The sequence below is a fragment of the Kogia breviceps genome, chromosome 14, assembly GCF_026419965.1.
Source record: "Kogia breviceps isolate mKogBre1 chromosome 14, mKogBre1 haplotype 1, whole genome shotgun sequence".
Lineage (NCBI taxonomy): Eukaryota > Metazoa > Chordata > Mammalia > Artiodactyla > Physeteridae > Kogia > Kogia breviceps.
The window spans coordinates 86198703-86216289 of record NC_081323.1 but is presented as its reverse complement, the minus strand read 5'-3'; the positions used below and the strand labels follow the sequence as shown (position 1 = coordinate 86216289).

The 17587-nt window shown below is 43.4% G+C and overlaps 1 protein-coding gene across 6 annotated transcripts in view; it reads left to right on the top strand.

Annotated features, from left to right (window-relative positions):
- LOC131740530 (radial spoke head 10 homolog B-like) overlaps positions 1 to 17587 on the top strand; it is a 36064-nt gene that overhangs the window by 4960 nt on the left and 13517 nt on the right. For 4 of the 6 annotated variants that reach the window (XM_067012379.1, XM_067012377.1, XM_067012378.1 and 1 more), the window contains exons 4-14: positions 1229 to 1297; positions 3129 to 3302; positions 4902 to 4987; positions 5691 to 5811; positions 9723 to 9899; positions 11047 to 11206; positions 11432 to 11553; positions 12175 to 12364; positions 13716 to 13830; positions 14806 to 14885; positions 14973 to 15121. In XM_067012379.1, coding sequence (XP_066868480.1) covers positions 1229 to 1297; positions 3129 to 3302; positions 4902 to 4987; positions 5691 to 5811; positions 9723 to 9899; positions 11047 to 11206; positions 11432 to 11553; positions 12175 to 12364; positions 13716 to 13830; positions 14806 to 14885; positions 14973 to 15121 — 1443 coding nt within the window. Of the gene's footprint in view, positions 1 to 523; positions 737 to 1228; positions 1298 to 3128; positions 3303 to 4901; positions 4988 to 5690; positions 5812 to 9722; positions 9900 to 11046; positions 11207 to 11431; positions 11554 to 12174; positions 12365 to 13715; positions 13831 to 14805; positions 14886 to 14972; positions 15122 to 17587 lie in introns of those variants that run through there. The other 2 variants (XM_067012380.1, XM_067012381.1) reach the window with 2 other exon arrangements.

Sequence of the window (17587 nt, the reverse complement as noted above, 5' to 3'; positions counted from 1 at the left end):
CCACGACCCACAGGGGTCAGACCTGCATCGGTCACGTGTTTAGATCACAATTTCCTCAAGAGAAAACTTGAAAACAAACATTTCAGGAAACACTTGCCCTTCCCGTGCAGATGGAGCGCGATGCTTTCTGTTCTATCAATACTCTGTTAAAACGAAACAACACTCTGCTTCTTGCGACCGCGATCGGTTCCATGATCCAAATGAGAGCCTCGGCCTGCAGTTGGAAGATCTCTGGCTGCCCCCCGTTTCCCTGAGCGCCAGCCCTGCCTGATGTGCGGCCAGGTTCACCCGGGTGGGTGATACAAGGGAGCTTCTCGCCAGTGAAGTTAAGGCAGTGGTTCTTCAGGCGTGTCCCCAGGGACCAGCAGCTCCTGGAGATTTGTGCAGAGTACAAATTCGTGGGCCCCGGCCCGGAGCTGGTGATGAGTCAGAGTCTCCAGCGTGCAGGGTGGGCCCGGCAATCTGTGCTTTCACCTCCCCTGCCCCGGTGGCTCTGGTGCACAGTCGAGTCTAGAACCCCAGTGTCGGGGCCCTGTTGACATAGATTCTCGGTCCTCTTCAGTCATCAACCCCTGACCTCACCACCTGCTCTAAAGAAGTGATTCCGAGGAAGAACTGGGTGTAATGTTAAACGCGTTTCCTCTGATTGCATTGGGACATTCAGGGGTGTGAAGTTTTTAACAACTAGTTCCTATACGTTAACAACAGACACTCAAAATGAACGATATGGACAACGGTACGTTATGTACACTTGTGTTTGTGTCAATACGCACACACTCACTCACACGCACTGATAGTTCCCAGGAAGGGAAGACAAAGTGTGACGTTGACAAATGTCATAATTTCTGACATCCAGATGATGGTTTCGATCTAGTCTAAATAATTTTCAAAAGACCCTTAAACTTTGAAATGCCAAGCCCAAAGCGTATGAGCTCTTCTGAACTATAGAGTTTTCCGACAGCTTAATTGGGTGAGGAAGAGGCGGAATTTACAGCTCAGTTTAACAGCTGGGCAGCACTGCCTTGTGTCAGTTTTAGGGAACTGGGTTTTTTTGGACTCTTCCTCAGATCCTTTTTAGAACAGGGTGGATGCCGGGGTGGTGCCAGCTCCCAGCTGAACACTGGACAAGCGTATTTGTGGCACGTGGTTCCATTTTAAAAGCTGAATCCCTGGGTGGCAGTTGTGTAAATCAAGATTGGGCCTGACGCTTTGTTGCTCTGTTTCAAAGGGTACGTTTTCAGAAGGACTCATGCATGGACGGGGGACTTACGTCTGGGCTGATGGATTGAAATATGAGGTAAAGCGTATAGTATGTTATGTTATAGTTCTAAACGAATTATGTGATTTAATGGTCACCTTCCCACAATTAAACATACTAGTTTCATAAAAGTAACTTAGCACATGGGTTAAAAAAATATCCATAGAACCAAAGAACAGAGGTGACAAGTTAGTTGTTACCGCAGGGGACCCTCTGTAAATTGTCACCAGTTTCCAGTTTCGTTTGTGTGTTCTAGAGGTATTCAGCCTCTCCTATTTTTTTGCAAACACAAATTGTTTATTTTTTTAAAAGATTTCATTTTATTTATTTTTGGCTGCGTGGGGTCTTCGTTGCTGCGCGTGGGCTTTCTCCAGTTGCAGCGAGCAGGGGTTGCGGTGCACGGGCTTCTCATTGTGGTGGCTTCTCTTGTTGCGGAGCACGGGCTGTAGGCGTGTGGGCTTCAGTAGTTGCGGCACGTGGGCTCGGTAGTTGTGGCTCGCGGGCTCTAGAGTGCAGGCTCAGTAGTTGTGGTGCACGGGCTTAGTTGCTCCGCGGCATGTGGGATCTTCCCGGACCAGGGCTCGAACCCGTGTTCTCTGCACTGGCAGGCGGATTCTTAACCCCTGTGCCACCAGGGAAGCCCCACAAATAGTTTGTTATACACTCTCTTCTGTACCTTTTTTCTCTAGAGACCAAACCATACCCACTCACTCAGATCTAGCTATCTCTACTGGCTGCTTGTGCTGCGTTTGGGCCTCACTTAACGGTCTTGCCGGGTCGGGGAATGTGTATTTTTAGACCGGTGCCTCTGCAGTGCGTGTGGGCCTGAAACGCTGCCCTGAAAATCACGGTTGCAGAGCTGCTAACGCGATGGTGTTCATAAGTCGTAATGAAAGTGTTTAAAACCAGGGATGTTAAGGCTCACGTGCAAACAACAGCCAGGTGAGGGAAAGAGGCACATTTGGGCCACGTGGGCAGCTAAGTGGACTGGAAAGTGGGAGATGGGGCCAGGGAAGAGCGAGGGGAGGGTCCACCTTCATTGTCACAGAGGGGAGAGGACAGCCGAGGTCCAGGGCGGCCAGAGGATTGGGTCCCAACTGCCGTTTCAGGCCAGTCTTTCCCGGGAAAATCCCCGCTGCCCCCAAGCCCCGCCTCTTGGCCCGGACCTCTGGTTCGTCAGCTCCGGAAGGTCAGGTGGGGCTCATGCTTGCAGACACAGACCCACCCCCATCGCAGACACACCAGCACCCGGTCAGGGGAGGGTTTATGGGCAGGATTCAGGCTCTCCCAGAAGCATCCTCTGGGAGGTTGGCTGGCCTCTTGGGACCTCTGCTGGGCCCTCGCCTCCAGGAGTTCACGTTCCTGGAAAAGAACGCGATGCCCCTGGGCTGGGGTGTGGGGGCACCGCATGCTGCTGCTCATCCTTGGGCAGGCGCTCGGCTGGTGCGTCTGCAGCGTATTAGCGTTTCCCCCAGTGATCCCTGAGCCTGGCTAATCGTCAGCATCTCCTGGGGGTAACGCTGGAACCCAGTGAATTAGCCACCTCCCAGGCGGGTTCTAGAATCCAAAATTCTCAAGGCCAGGCTTGGAAGCCACCACGGTACCACGTCACCTGCCGGCTTCTTCGAGCTTAGTCTGCACACGGCTTTCCCGATAGCTCACTCCGCCTGGGCTTCTGCCCGGTGGAGGGAGCAGGTGTGGGAGGGTGGGATGTGTAGAGACGGCAGGAGGGGCGTGGGAGCTGGAGGGGTTATTCAACCGTTTCCAAGGGAGGAGAGACCGGCGTGGTATCCGCATCTCCAGCAGCCCACAGGACGAGGGATCTCTCCACTGCCTTCTTTCTGCCACACTGATGCCCATTGTGCCCTAGGGGGACTTCGTGAAAAACATGCCCATGAACCGTGGCGTCTACACGTGGCCGGACGGCAGCACCTACGAAGGAGAAGTGCTCAACGGCGTGAGACACGGATTCGGCACGTTCAAGTGCGGCCCGCGGCCCGTGTGCTACGTCGGCCACTGGTGCCACGGCAAGAGACACGGCCAGGTGGGCGAGGCCGCCACGCGCCCCCGGCTATGAATAGGATGTGCAGACACAGAGAGGGGGAGGCAGGGGGCTGTGAAGGGCGTGTTCACTTTTTTTTAATGAGGTGAAATTCACATCACGTGCAATTGACCCTTTTACAGTGAACAATCCAGTGGCGTTTAGTACATTCACAGTATTGTGCCACCACCGCCTCCGTCTAGTCCCCAAGCATTTTCGTCATCCGCCAAATAAAACCCCATGCCCAGCAGGCAGTTTCTCCCCACCTCCCCAGCCCTGGGCAACCGCCGATCGGCTTTCTCACTCTATGGGTTTACCTATTCTGGATATTTTGTATAAATGGAATCATACAGTATGTGACCTTTTGTGTCTGGTTTCTTTCCCTGAGTATCATGTTTTTGAGGTTCATCTGTGTTGTAGGTAGTTCATCCCTTTTTTACAGCTGAGTAATGTTCCACTGGACAGATGGACCACACTTTGTTTATCTGTTCATCCACTGATGGACATGTGGGCTGTTTCCATCTTTTGGCTGCCGTGAATGGTGTTGCTATGCCTGTGAGTGCAAAGGTTTATTTGAGTACTTGTTTTTAGTTCTTCTGGGTATCTACCTAGGGGTGGAAGTGCTGGGTCCTGCGGTAACTTGATGTTTAACATTTTGAAGGACCACCAAACTGTTTTCCATGGTGGCTAAACCAGTTTACTCTCTCACCGGCAGTGTAGGTTATAGGTACTTTGAGGCGAGGTTGCCGTTTTTGGTACTATTGTCTCACTTCTGTATAGGATGATAAAATACTGTAGCACTGTTTTTAGAAAATGTCAAAAGGAAAAGAAAGTCAGTCTTCAAAATTATCACCTTGCTCAGATGTAGACTGTTCCCTTGTGTTCTGCATTCTGTTTTTTAGCTGAAAGCAGATCAGTTCAGATATTTGGGGGAGTTGGGGATGGTGGCTTCTAGACGGAGGCACCAGGGTGGGTGCCGGAAGGAACAAGTTAGCGTGATAATGAGGAAGACGTTGGAAAAATCACACACGCACAGAAACAAACCCGCGAATAAACAAGCTATTTCAGGCCATTTAGCGTAGATCCAAATGCTTTGCACAGCGGCTACTCCCACCCCCTTCAAGGAATCATCAAAGAAAACTTATGCCGTGTTCACTTATGCTCGGAGGCAGTAAAATAAGATGTCAAAATGGATAAAACAAAGTGGTTTTGGTACATAAAAGAGAGTGAGCTTCAGTTATACGGAAGGTACTACTCTTCACTTTAGGTGACAACAAAATAGGATTTCTTTAGGTACTTATTTGACTAATAATTACTGAATATACTGAATGTAATGGAGGTAGTCATTTCATCCCGTATGTGACACTTTGTTATTCAGGGGTAACTGATTTGTGACATTATCTCATTCTCAAGTTGGTGGGCACTTTACAGTGTTCTTAATCACAAACCAGAAACATAACACAGATTATATGTCTTACCTGAGGATGACATTTTCCGCATCATTTAGACTCCTTAAAATCATACATTTTAATCTTTACCTTTAGAAAAGCATTTGCTTTATGAGGCTTGATGTTTTTATAAAAATGCTATTCTTTGTTCTAGGGCTCCATTTATTACAATCAAGAGGGCACCTCTTGGTACAAGGGAGACTGGGTGCACAACGTCAAAAAGGGCTGGGGGATCAGGTGGTAGGTATCCCCCCGCCGCGTTTGGGGTGTTGGCGAAAAGCGTTCCTGGGCCCAGATAACTTTCACGTGGGCTATTTAAAGATAAGGTGCAGAACTTACAGAGAACACGTTTTATATACAAGCAGGGTGGGATATTTAAATTAACCCCAATATAACCTCAACGGGGATGAAGTATTCTTCGGAAAATTTAGGAAAACACCATATTAAGTATGATGGCTAATCATACTGTTTCACTTTATTATACGTAGAAACTGCCTTCCTTTGTTTTCTATATTAATCATGGGTCTCCATTGTTTCATATTTTCTGAGGGATATTGACATATCGGCTTGATTTTAGATTGAGCTGATGGAGCCAACTATTTTAAGGATTAAAATATTTGGGGGCAAAATATTAATCATAATACTATAGGGAGGTACTTAAAAAGATTAAAAACACTCTTTCTTAGCCACTGTCACCTTATGAAGTAATCAGAAGTTTTTACAAAGTGATTTATTCTACCCCCCCACCCCCACCCCACCCCACCCCCGATGACTGTTTTTATGGACCACGTGCCTATTCATCGACTTTCAATACAGGGAAGATTGTATAGGCACCCAGGGATTGGACCTTCTCAAAGGTATTTAGGGAGAAAGTTTAAGAAAGTCTTAAAGGTAAATGTCATACATGAGGTCACTGATTGTTTTTCATTTTTGTCCGTCCTAGTTACAAATCCGGAAATATATACGAGGGTCAGTGGGGGAACAACACGCGTCACGGGGAAGGCCGGATGAGGTGGCTGACAGCTAATGAGGAGTTCGCCGGTCAGTGGGAGGACGGGGTCCAGGTACCGTGCTGGCTGCGTTTAGCGGGGTGCACCCCGAGGTGGGCCCTCTGCTCACCCTCAGCCTGTGAATCGTCCGCTGTGGGGTATTGCACGGTAATCTGAAATTCACGCCGTGTTACATTTAGAAACTCACAAACTCACGTTACGATTACTTGTCTAAGTCAGCCTTCTTAAAAGAAAATATATCTTGCTGACATACAGTTGATTTGCACTGTTGTGTTCATTTCTGCTCTACAGCAAAGCGATGCAATTATACATGTATATATGTTCTTTTTCATATTCTTTTCCATATGGTTTCTCACAGGATATTGAATATAGTTCCCCGTGCCTCACAGTAGGATCTGGTTGTTTATCCATTCTATATATAATAGTTCACACCTTCTCATCCCAAACTCCCAATCCATCCCTCTCCGCCCTCCCCGCCCCCTTGGCAACCATAAGTCTGTTCTCTATGTCTGTGTTTTTGTTTTGTAGATACGTTCTTCATTTGTGTCGTATTGTAGATTCCACATACAAGCCATATCATAGGATGTCTTTCTCTTTCTGACTTACTTCACTTAGTATGATAATCTCCAGATCTATCCATGTTGCTGCAAATGGCATTATTTCATTCCTTTTTATGGCTAAATTGACCTCTTTTTTTTTTTAAGTGCTGTTTGATTAGTATTTAGTTTTCTCTAGAGGTCTCACACACAAGCGAGGTTCTTCCATTGGCAAATTCATAAGTCACATGACTCTTGGGAGGGCTGAGACTATTATTTACATTTTATTTATTTATTTATTTATTTGGACTTATTTGGCTAGACAAGATTTTATTGGGTACAAGATGATCATTTTTGATAAAGAATTATAGTAGAGATCTTAAATGACGCTAACAAGGCTCAAAGAAGTTTGGTCAAAAGACCAAAGCAGATCCAGACTTGCCAACTGCCTTGGAATATGGGATTATTACCTGTTACCGTTTCTCTGCAGTGCTTCAAGATGCTACTTGTTACAGGGCTTAAGAAGCAACTATTCCCTAAATAACAGTACCTGCCTCAGAGGGTTATTATGGAGACTGAATAAATACGAAATAGTGCCTGGCATATAATAAGCGATTATTTATTTTTATTATTATTATTATTTTTTGCGGTACGCAGGCCTCTCACTGTTGTGGCCTCTCCCGTTGCGGAGCACAGGCTCCGGACGCGCAGGCTCAGCAGCCATGGCTCACGGGCCCAGCCGCTCCGCGGCATGTGGGATCCTCTCGGACCGGGGCACGAACCCGTGTCCCCTGCATCGGCAGGTGGATTCTCAACCACTGCGCCGCCAGGGAAGCCCAGATTCATTGATTTTCAAATGTTGAGCCAATCTTACATTCCTGGGACAAACCCAACTTGGTCATGATGATATTAGCCTTTTTATATCTTGCTGGGTTTAATTTCCTAATATTTTGTTGAGAATTTTTGTGTCCATGTTCCTGAGGGATATTGATCTATAGTATTATTTCCTTATAACATCTTGTCAGCTTGTCATAATCAGGGTAATGTCAGCTTCACAAAATGAATTGGGAAGTGTTCTCTTCAATTTTTTGGAAGTTTGTAGCATTGGCATTATCTCTTCCTTAGCCATATAGTTGAATATTGCCAGCGAAGCCTTCTGGGCCTGGAGTTGTCTTTGTGGGATGATTAAATTAACTACATATTAACTATAAAATCAATTTCTTTAGTAAATAATGTGTATTCAGGTTAGCTATTTCTTCTTAAGTAAGCTGTGGAAGTTTGTGTTATACTGAAGGGGTTTAGAAATTGTTAATAGAAATTGTTAATGTTATTGGCATAAGGTTGTTTATAACATTACCTTATTCTTTTAATATATATAGGATCTATAGTGATGGTCCCTCTTTCTTCTAATATTAGTAATTTGTGCTTTCTCCTTCATCAGTCTTGCTAGAGATGTATCAATTTCATTAAAATTATCAAAGAGCCAATTTTAGTTTTGTTTTCTCTGATGTTTTTCAAAATAACTGATATCTATTCTTGTTATTACCTTCCTTCTGCATGCTTTGGGTTTAATTTGCTCTTTTCCTAGAGTTGTATGGATGCTTTATTGATTTGAGACATTTATTTTTTCCTAATATAAACATTTAATACTACAATTTTTCCTCTTAGCACTGCTTTATCTGTATCCCACTTATTTTTAATATATCATGTTTTTTAAGTTTTGTTCGGTTCAAAATATTTTCTAATTTCCCCATGACTTCCTCTTTGGCCTATAAATTATTTTGAAGTATGTTGTTTAATTTTCAGATATTTGGGTATTTTCCCAGATACTTCTCTGTTGTTTTTTTGTGTGTGCTTAATTCCACTGTGGTCAGAGAACACACTGTCTATAATTGCATTTCTTTTCAGTATGTTGAGGTTTATTTTGGTCTATCTTGGTGAATGTTACGTGTATTTCTGATTTTGTTGCGTGGAGTTTTCTGTCAATGTCAGTTAGATCAGGTTGGTTGATAGTGTTGTTCAGATCTTCTATATCATTACTCATTTTCTGTCAACTTTTTCTATCCATTTCTGAGAGAAGCGTGTTGAAGTATCCAAGTATAGTTGTGGATTTGTCTGTTTCTCCTTTCAGATCTATCAGTTTTTGCTTCATGTATTTTGACAGTTTGTTGTTATGTCACATTTAGGATTGTTATGTCTTCCTGGTGAGTTGACCCTTTTTATAATTTTATAATGTCATTCTTTAACCCCGGTGATTTTTATTTCTCTGAGCTCTACTTTTTCTGATATGAATATGGCCACTCCAACTTTGTTTTCTTCTTTTTAATTTTAATGGTGGTAAAATATAACTTACCGTCTTAACCATTTTTAAGTGTATATAGTTCAGGGTTAAGTACATTCACACTGTGTTCAGCCGTCACCGCCATCCATCCACAGAATTCTTTTCACCTTGCAAAGCTGAGACTGTACCTAGTAAACGATAACGCCACACTTCCCCTCCCCCCAGCCCCTGGCAGCCACCATTCTACTGTCTGTCTCTGTGAATGTGACTATTCTAGATACCTCATCTGAGTAAAATCATACAGTATTTGTCCTTTCGTGAACAGCCTATTTCACTTAGCATACTGTCTTCAAGGTTCATCCATGCTGTAAGCATGTGTCAGAATTTCCTTCCTTTTTAAGGCTGAATCATCTTCCATTGTATGGACCGCATTTTGTTTATTCATTCCTCAACAGACACTTGGGTTGCTTTCATCTTTCAGCTGTTGCAAATGTTGCTATGAACATGAGTGTACACATTGTTTGTTCGATTCCCTGCTTTCATTTCTCTTCAGTATATACCCAGAATTTACAGAATAGTATATATATCCAAGCTGCGTAAGCTTGTATAACAATGAATAAAGTCAGATAGGATTTTTTTTAAAATGGTGTATATATAGAAACATTCCATTGTTGAAAAAATTGTGTATGTCTTTATATATGTATATAACATGTTGATTTAGTATGATTGTATGTTTCTGGGGAAAACAGAGATGAATTTCAAACCCAACTAGTAGTTACCTCTGGAATGTGGGATTGAGGAGGGAATATTTTTATCCATCTGTATGTTAAAAAATAATTAAAATTTAAAATAATATTAAGTCAGGCACTTTGTATACACTATTTTCAATTATTACATCCAACCTGTGGTAGGTGTTATTTCCCTTTATAGATGAGACCCAGAGGGCTTAACTAATTAGCCTTACGTCAGAGGGCTGGTTTGTAAATAACTGAGCTGAGGCTGAACCCAAGTCTGTGAGACTCCATCACGCATGCTCTTTGCCCCTTCAAATGAGTCCCTGTATTTGACTCATACCTAATTTTAAATGGATTTGGGTAAAAAGAGGAAACATTTTGAGCATTTCTCATGGAAATTTGCTTTCTTTTCAGAATGGTTTTGGCACACACACATGGTTTCTAAAGAGAATCCCCTACTCCCAGTATCCTTTGAGAAATGCATATGTAGGAGAGTTTGTGAATGGATACCGTCATGGCCATGGAAAGTTCTACTATGCCAGTGGAGCCATGTATGAGGGAGAGTGGGTTGCCAATAAAAAACATGGCATGGTGAGTACAGACCTGTGAAGATTACATTTGAAAGATTATGTAAAGGCATGTCATTCTCTGTCTAGTAAAGCACATTATCCATTTTGCATAGGATAACTTACTGCTTTGTTAAGATGATTACATAAATTTTAAAATAACTTCTAACATATCATCAATTTCCTCTGTATTTGGAGGTTATTTAATTAGTCTGGTGTGTGTGTGTGTGTGTATGTTAGGGTGGTTTTGGTTGCAAGTAACAGAAAATCTAGCTTAATCTTCCATAAATGATAAAGAATAATGTGGGTTTCAGTGTTGGTTTGATTCAGCAGCTCTGTGACATCAGGGTTTCTCCTCCATCCATCCATGTCTCCTACCATGTCAGCTTCACAATTATGCTGCCCTCCCTCATGACTGCAAGATGGCTGCTATGGTTCCAGGCTTCACATCTACATACCCCACTAAGTAGAAGGAGAGAAGAAACTCTTTTTGGAGAAGTTTTCCACAAAGACCTTTAGCTTCACTGAGCTGAACTGGGGGTCATTTGCCCACCTTTTGAGTCAGACCAACCACTGGCCTGGGTTTGATAAATACCAAGAGAGTCCCCATTCTGTGACAGGCACCTCTGCTGGTCATCAGCATATTTAATAAGCCACATTCTGTGACCTAGGGGTGCCTAAAGCTGGGGAGAGGTTGTGGGGCAGATACAGTGAGGGGAGAGAAGGGCGATCTACACGGTGACAAGAGACTCTAGGAGCCTGACTGTATGTGGACTAAGTGCAGATCTTAACAAGCAAACAGAAGCCTCCAAACCCTTGAAAAAGACACTGATGGACGTTTACCAATGGTTTTCTTTTTCTATAATTTTTAAAAAATATTTATTTACTTCTTTGGCTGCATTGGGTCCTCGTCGTGGCACGCAGGCTCCAGGGCACACGGGCTCAGTAGTTGGGACACACAGGCTCTCTAGTTGTGGCATGCAGGCTCTGGAGAGCTCGGGCTTAGTTGCCCCACAGCATGTGGGATCTTAGTTCCCCGAGCAGGGATCGAACCCACGTCCCCTGCATTAGAAGGGGGTTTCTTAACCAACTGAACCACCAGGGAAGTCCCTACCAATGGTTTTCTAAAAGTGCTTTTCCTAAGCTGCAAAAAGTTATTTTTCTCTCTGCAGGGCCAGTTAACTTTTAAGAATGGGCGTGTGTATGATGGCCCATTTTCCAATGACCACATAGCAGAGTTTCCAAATCTTGAAGGTGAACTGATCAGCTACCTGGACACGACTCCAGAACCTGCCCTCAGGAACCAGTACTGCGGATCCTCCATCAGTGCCGGTAGGGGGCGTCCACCTGTCAGCTAAAGGCAAATTAATGTGTAACACTGCATCAAAAATACATCTAATATTTCATAAAACACAAGTTTCCGGTGGGCAACTGCTTTCTTATAGGTTTTTGAATACTCTTGTGTCACACTTCTGCAGAAAATCATTTTGACATGACATTGAAATATTTTAACATTGTGTTTCACATGTATCCTGTATATTTGTCCTCATCTGCTAGAAATCATCAGAAAGCTTGATGGCAGTGAAAGGAATTCCATGTTAGGCTCAAGCATCGAGCTGGATCTCAGTTTGTTGCTGAAAATGTACCCGGAGAGAGACCGACCAGAAGAAAAGAAGCAGGTAGAAACCTTCTGTATTGTTATAAATTTATATTTTAGGCGAAAACATTAGCAGACTCTCCACAGTCCTGGGAAGATGCAGTTGATGACTGCTGTCACGTATTGAATGTCTTTTATTTTAAAAACATTTTTTAAAATTAATTAATTAATTATTTTGGGTCATGCTGTGTGGCTTGTGAGATCTCGGTTTCCCCACTAGGCATCAAACCCAGGCCCCCGGCAGCGAAGTGCGGAGCCCTAACTGCTGGCCTGCGGGAGGATTCCCCGGCTGGCTAGTCCCTCGTTGAAGAGTTTTGTGTCCGTGCCCACGAGGGGTGTCGACCTGTAGACAAGAGAATTTTATCGCTGTCATTGCGACAGGATGAAACAGGACAGGGTTGGACAGAGCAGTATGAAAGTAATTCCACTGTCCAGATAACAGCATGTCTTTCTGCTCGTATTCAGAAATTGCACTTTACTGACCTGGGGATGGGTGGGGAGAATGTAACATGTATTGAGCTCTTACAGTGGTAAGAGGTAAATGCGATTGCCTGTGTTAGCTCGTTTGGTTTACAAAACAGGTTTTCTTTTACCTTTGCTCTTATCAGGTAAGATGAAGATATGTATGGCTTTCCCTTTTCAGGTAGAATATGCTGTCTTAAGAAATATTACAGAATTAAGAAGAATCTATAGCTTTTACAGCAGCCTAGGATGCGATCGCTCTCTGGGTAACACCTTTCAGATGACAAAGCTTCACTTCTGGAGGTTCCTAAAAGATTGCAAATTCCAGCATCAGAAAATAAGCCTCGCTGATATGGACAGGGTACTAAGTGGTGAGTATACCAGATCCCTCGCATCTGGCTTAAAGAGTAGTATAACATCACAGCACCCCGACACCAGTTAGGAAATGTTGAGCGAGTGAGGAAGGCAGATGTTGGGAGAGGTGTTCCAGAAAGCAACACGTGGTCGTGTTCCCAAGGTGCTTAAGATGTGACTGAGGAGAGAATCTCGTGAGATGACAGCAACAGTCACAGACCATCTCTAGCAGGGGCAGCAAAGTCGGCCCGTGGGCCAGATCCAGCCCAACTGCGTGTTCTTGTAAATAAAGTTTTATTGGAACACAGCCATGCTCATTTGTTGTCATCTGTCTGTGGCTTCGTTTGCCCTGCACCAGCACAGCTGAGTGGCTGTGACAGAGGCTGGCCCACAGAGCCTAAAATATTTACCGTCTGGCCCTTTACAGAGGAGCCTGCCTATCCCTGAGAAAACAACAACAATCCACCCCCCACCCCCCAAAAAAAGCCCCCAAACCGCCCAGTTGTCAGGTCACAAGCAGAGAGGATCAGGGAGGGCTTGGAATAGCCTAGAAAAGGCTTTAGAGGGCTTCCCTGGTGGCACAGAGGTTAAGAATTTGCCTGCCAATGCAGGGGACACAGGTTCAAGCCCTGGTCCGGGAAGATCCCACGTGCCGTGGAGCAACTAATCCCGTGTGCCACAACTACTGAGCCTGCGCTCTACAGCGCGCGAGCCACAACTACTGAGCCCGTACGCCACAACTACTGAAGCCCGCACGCCTGTAGCCTGTGCTCTGCAACAAGAGAAGCCACCACAATGAGAAGCCTGCACACCACAACTAGAGAAAGCCCGCGCACAGCAACGAAGACCCGACGGAGCCAAAAATAAATAAATTTTAAAAAGAAAAAGAAAGAAAAGGCTTTAGATAATCTTGGGCTTGGGCTTGATTTCAAGTTGAAAAGTCCCTGCAGTAAAATTAACAACTTTGAAGGCTTTATTCCTTTCAGCTGAATTGTGGCAGGCAGGCAGGCAGGCTCGAAGGCCTCAGATCACCTTCTTGATGTTAGAACTAACGCCTATTTACTTCAAATTTCAGTGTCTGAAACACACTTCAAACGCACTTAGAATTAGCAGCCTTAATCAGACTGTGGCTCAGAGCAGTTTGAAAAACACCAGGACAAGGTATCTCGTAAGTTTCTTGTAAAGTGACCAGACGGTGCTCCCTCTGTGGGCCTTAATGTTTAGGTGGACGCTTATATGCTGTTCAGGGTGGCCTCTAGGAAACAAATGTACTCCACTGTGTTCAGTTCTTTGAGTTGTGTACCAGGAGCAAATAAGATAGAAGGTTCTAGAGACCACCAGTCATCCTCCCCAATTTTCTTGTTTTAGCCAATGAGGACGTACCAGTTGAAGAAATTCATTCTCCATTTACAACAATACTTCTGAGAACATTTTTGAATTATCTCCTGCAGTTGGCGTACCACATCCATCACAAGGAATACCAGTAAGTACTCCTTCTGGACCCCATGATAGGATGAGGGCTGAGCTCACCGTTAGGATTGTTATGATACTGTTCTTTTTTCTTCGATATTATTATTTTTCATACTCTTGATATGATCAGAAACAAAAGTTTCCCACAAATATTAACCACAAAACCGCGAGAAACAAGATTAAATTTTGAAAACCCTTCCGACATGGGTCATGTTTCTTCAGTTCTGCACATAGCCCTCAAGTTTTTATTCAGAAATAGTCACCGCCAGCTCTTCCTTAGACCAGAATTTCCTGTCTTTCTCAGAGCAAAATTGATATTGTATCTTTAAAAAAAAAAAAAAAAACTATTTTGAAATAATTGTCGATTTACAGAGCGTCGCCAACACAATTCTCGTAACACGGAGAATTCCTATATACCCTTCCTCCAGCTTTCCCTAATTATTACATCTTACAGAACCATGGTACACTTATCAAAATGAAGGAATTAACATTGCTACACCACCATTAACTAAATTCCAGGGTTTTTTAGGACTTCCTGAGTTTTTTCCCTTTTCTGTTTCAAGACCGAGTCCAGGATCACACCTTGTGTTTATCACATCTCCTTAGTCCCCTACAGCTGTCACAGTTTCTTTTGTCTTTTATGACCATGACACTTCGGAAGAATATCGGTCAGTTATTCTGTGAAATGCCCCTCGGTTTCAGTTTGCTGATTTTTTTTCATCATCACACTGAGGTTGTGAGTTTGGGGGAAGAATACCATCCTATCAGGTAAACGATGTCCATCTGTCGCATTGCTGGGGATGTTAACCTTGATCACGTGGTTAAGTGCTGTCAGCCCTGTTTCTCTACTGCAGACTTACCGTTTTCCCCTTGCTATATACTCTGCTTGTTAGAAGCCAGTTACTAAGCCCACCGCATACTCACGGGGAGGGGAATTAAGTTCCGCCTCCTGGAAGGAGCAGTGATTATGGTATCTTCTTAATCACAGAGACAGAAGCCCATCACTCTTTTTGTGTTTTACAAAACTGATGAATGAGAACATTCGCCCAAATGCCTGCCGCGTAAAAGGTAAATACAAAACCGACAGGATTATATTTACCATAATTTTTTCCAAAATAGAGTTTTGTAATGTTTATTTTTCCATTACATCTTTAGGCAATTTATTCTGCGAGGCGCACCGGACACTCTATTCAATGAATTACATGGATAAGTGCTGGGAGATCTACACAGCTTACTGCAGACCAAATGCAGCCCCTCCCCATGAGCTCACAATGGACATGAGACACTTCCTCTGGATGTTGAAGGTGACCACTCATGGCTGATACTGGCTTTATATGTATAGGTACTTTGATTTTAATTTAAGAAAGGCAAAATATTCTAGCTATGACGTGCAAGGAACAAGGTGAAGGTCTGAGATAAATTTGCGTAGCCATCAGCAGAGGAGAGCACCTCTAATGGCCTGTGATAGTGGAAGGAAGAGAAACGGAAGGAGCTTCTGCGCAACGGGCTTCCCAGCGAGGGGGGGAGGGGTATGGTCGGGTGGGGCCTCCAGCATCTTTACTGATGCAGACCTTTCCATGTAAAGGAAGATGGGGGGGTGGATGTCACTTTAAAAAAACTACTGTTCATCAAAAAAGTGATTTAAGAAAGTTATTAGTTTGGAAAATAGTGAGTATATCTAATTTATACAATATTCTCATACTCTTGGTAGTTTTTCTTTCATGATATTTTTAATTTATACTTGTGGGTAGATAAAGGATAAAACTAAAAGGATTGACTACTAGTAGGGGATAGAGTGATTTTAAAAATTTAAGTGTCACATGTATAGAAAAAACTGGTTTTACAAATTTAAATGTCATATATACAAAAAACTAGTATTGATAGGAAATAATTTTTTTGAAGTATGTGGTTTTTTGGGATGGAATATTATACAGCTGTTTATTCACTTTCCCTCTTGTCCGTGGTCCCTTATTATTGATGAAATGAGGCCATTTGTCCCTGTAGGTTGACTGGTCAGACTTCAGTTTTGGTTGGCTGCATCCTCAGAGAGTTGATGACAGGTGTTCTTTTTCCCCTTTATTTCCATCAAAGTGGTCACTAGAATTAGAAGCTTGATTAGATTCATGGTTTTTTTAAAGCTTTTAAATTTTTATTTATTTATTATCTTTGGCTGCGTCGTGTCTTCACTGCCGCATGCAGGCTTTCTCTAGTTGCGGCGAGCGGGGGCTACGCTTCATGGTGGTGCACGGGCTTCTCACTGCGGTGGCTTCTCTTGTGGAGCACAGGCTCTAGGCATGTGGGCTCAGTAGTTGTGGTGCGTGGGTTCAGTAGTTGTGGTGCGTGGGCTCAGTAGTTGTGGCCCACGGGCTTAGTTGCTCCACAGCATGTGGGATCTTCCCGGACCAGGGCTCGAACCTGTGTCCCCTGCATTGGCAGGTGGATTCTTAACCACTGCACCACCAGGGAAGTCCCTCAGGTTTTGTTTTTTTCCTGACAAAGCTGCAGGTGCTTCTGGCTAATTCCTGTTGTGTCACATCAGGGATGTTCCCTTTTAGTGATGCTGAGATCAACCAGTGGGTCATATGGTGTCAGCAGAAACCTTCCATTTCAGCGTTCCCCATAAACCTTTCACTAGTGGTTCCAGTAGCCCTGACAGTCATTGCTGACATCCGTTATTTCCTTAAGGGTCCCACAACAGTAATTTTCTATCATTCCATCTGCATTTCTTAGCTGTGAATCCGATATAAAGGAGAACTTTACCTCATCAGCTATTTGATGACTGAAATACACAGGAAAGGAAGGATAAGTGCTCAATTTTTCCCTTTATTAATGTTCAGAATGAGTTGATATCCTGGCAGTTCTTCAACAGTGACTGATGAGCTTTTGAAAATATCATTGTAACTCCTGGACTCACACATATTTGATGTGTTTCAGTCCACTGCAGTCTTCCCTCCATCTCCCATGGTCAAACTGTCCCATGCTTGGCCAGTAAGAATCTCTCCCAACTTGCTACCTGCTACCTTGAATCCATGGATTAACATTGTTCATCAGTTTTTAAAAAATTTCCACTATTACTTGTTTAATCATTGCTTCGGAACCATTTGTTTGCTCTGGGACTCTAGCTAAAATAGTTGATACTACTATATTCTCTGTACCTCTTTCCTCTCTTTTCTGTGTCGCTTCTTTCAGCAGCTATTTTGAGGTTCATTCATGTTGTTGCACGTATAACTAGTTCATTCTTTGTTATTGCTGAATAGCATTCCATTCAGTGGATATACCGTGATGGTTTGTTTATGCGCACATCTATCAAAGGACCTTTGGGTTGTTTGTAGTTTGTGGCTGTAGAATACATATAGTATGAACGACTGCGTACAAGTTTTTCTGTGGATAAGTTCTGATTTCTATAGGATAAATGCCCCAGGTGGCAATTATTGAGTTATATAGTGAGTATTTGTCTAATTCTTTTTAAAAGACTGCCAAACTATTTTTCAGAGTGGCTGGGTCATTTTAGAGTCCCACCGGCAATATTTGCCAGTATCTGTATTTCAATTGGTGTATTTAGAGCATGTACATTTAATATAATTGGTTTGTTAGGTGTACGTTTGCCATTTAATTTTTTGATTTTTGTTCTGTTTTTGTTTTCTTTTTCCTGCCTTCCCGTAGGTTACTTAAACATTTTTTAGAATTTCATTTTGATTGATCTAACAGTGTTTTTTTGAGTATCTATCTATAAATATATTAGACTTATCACAGTCTAATGGTGTCATCAT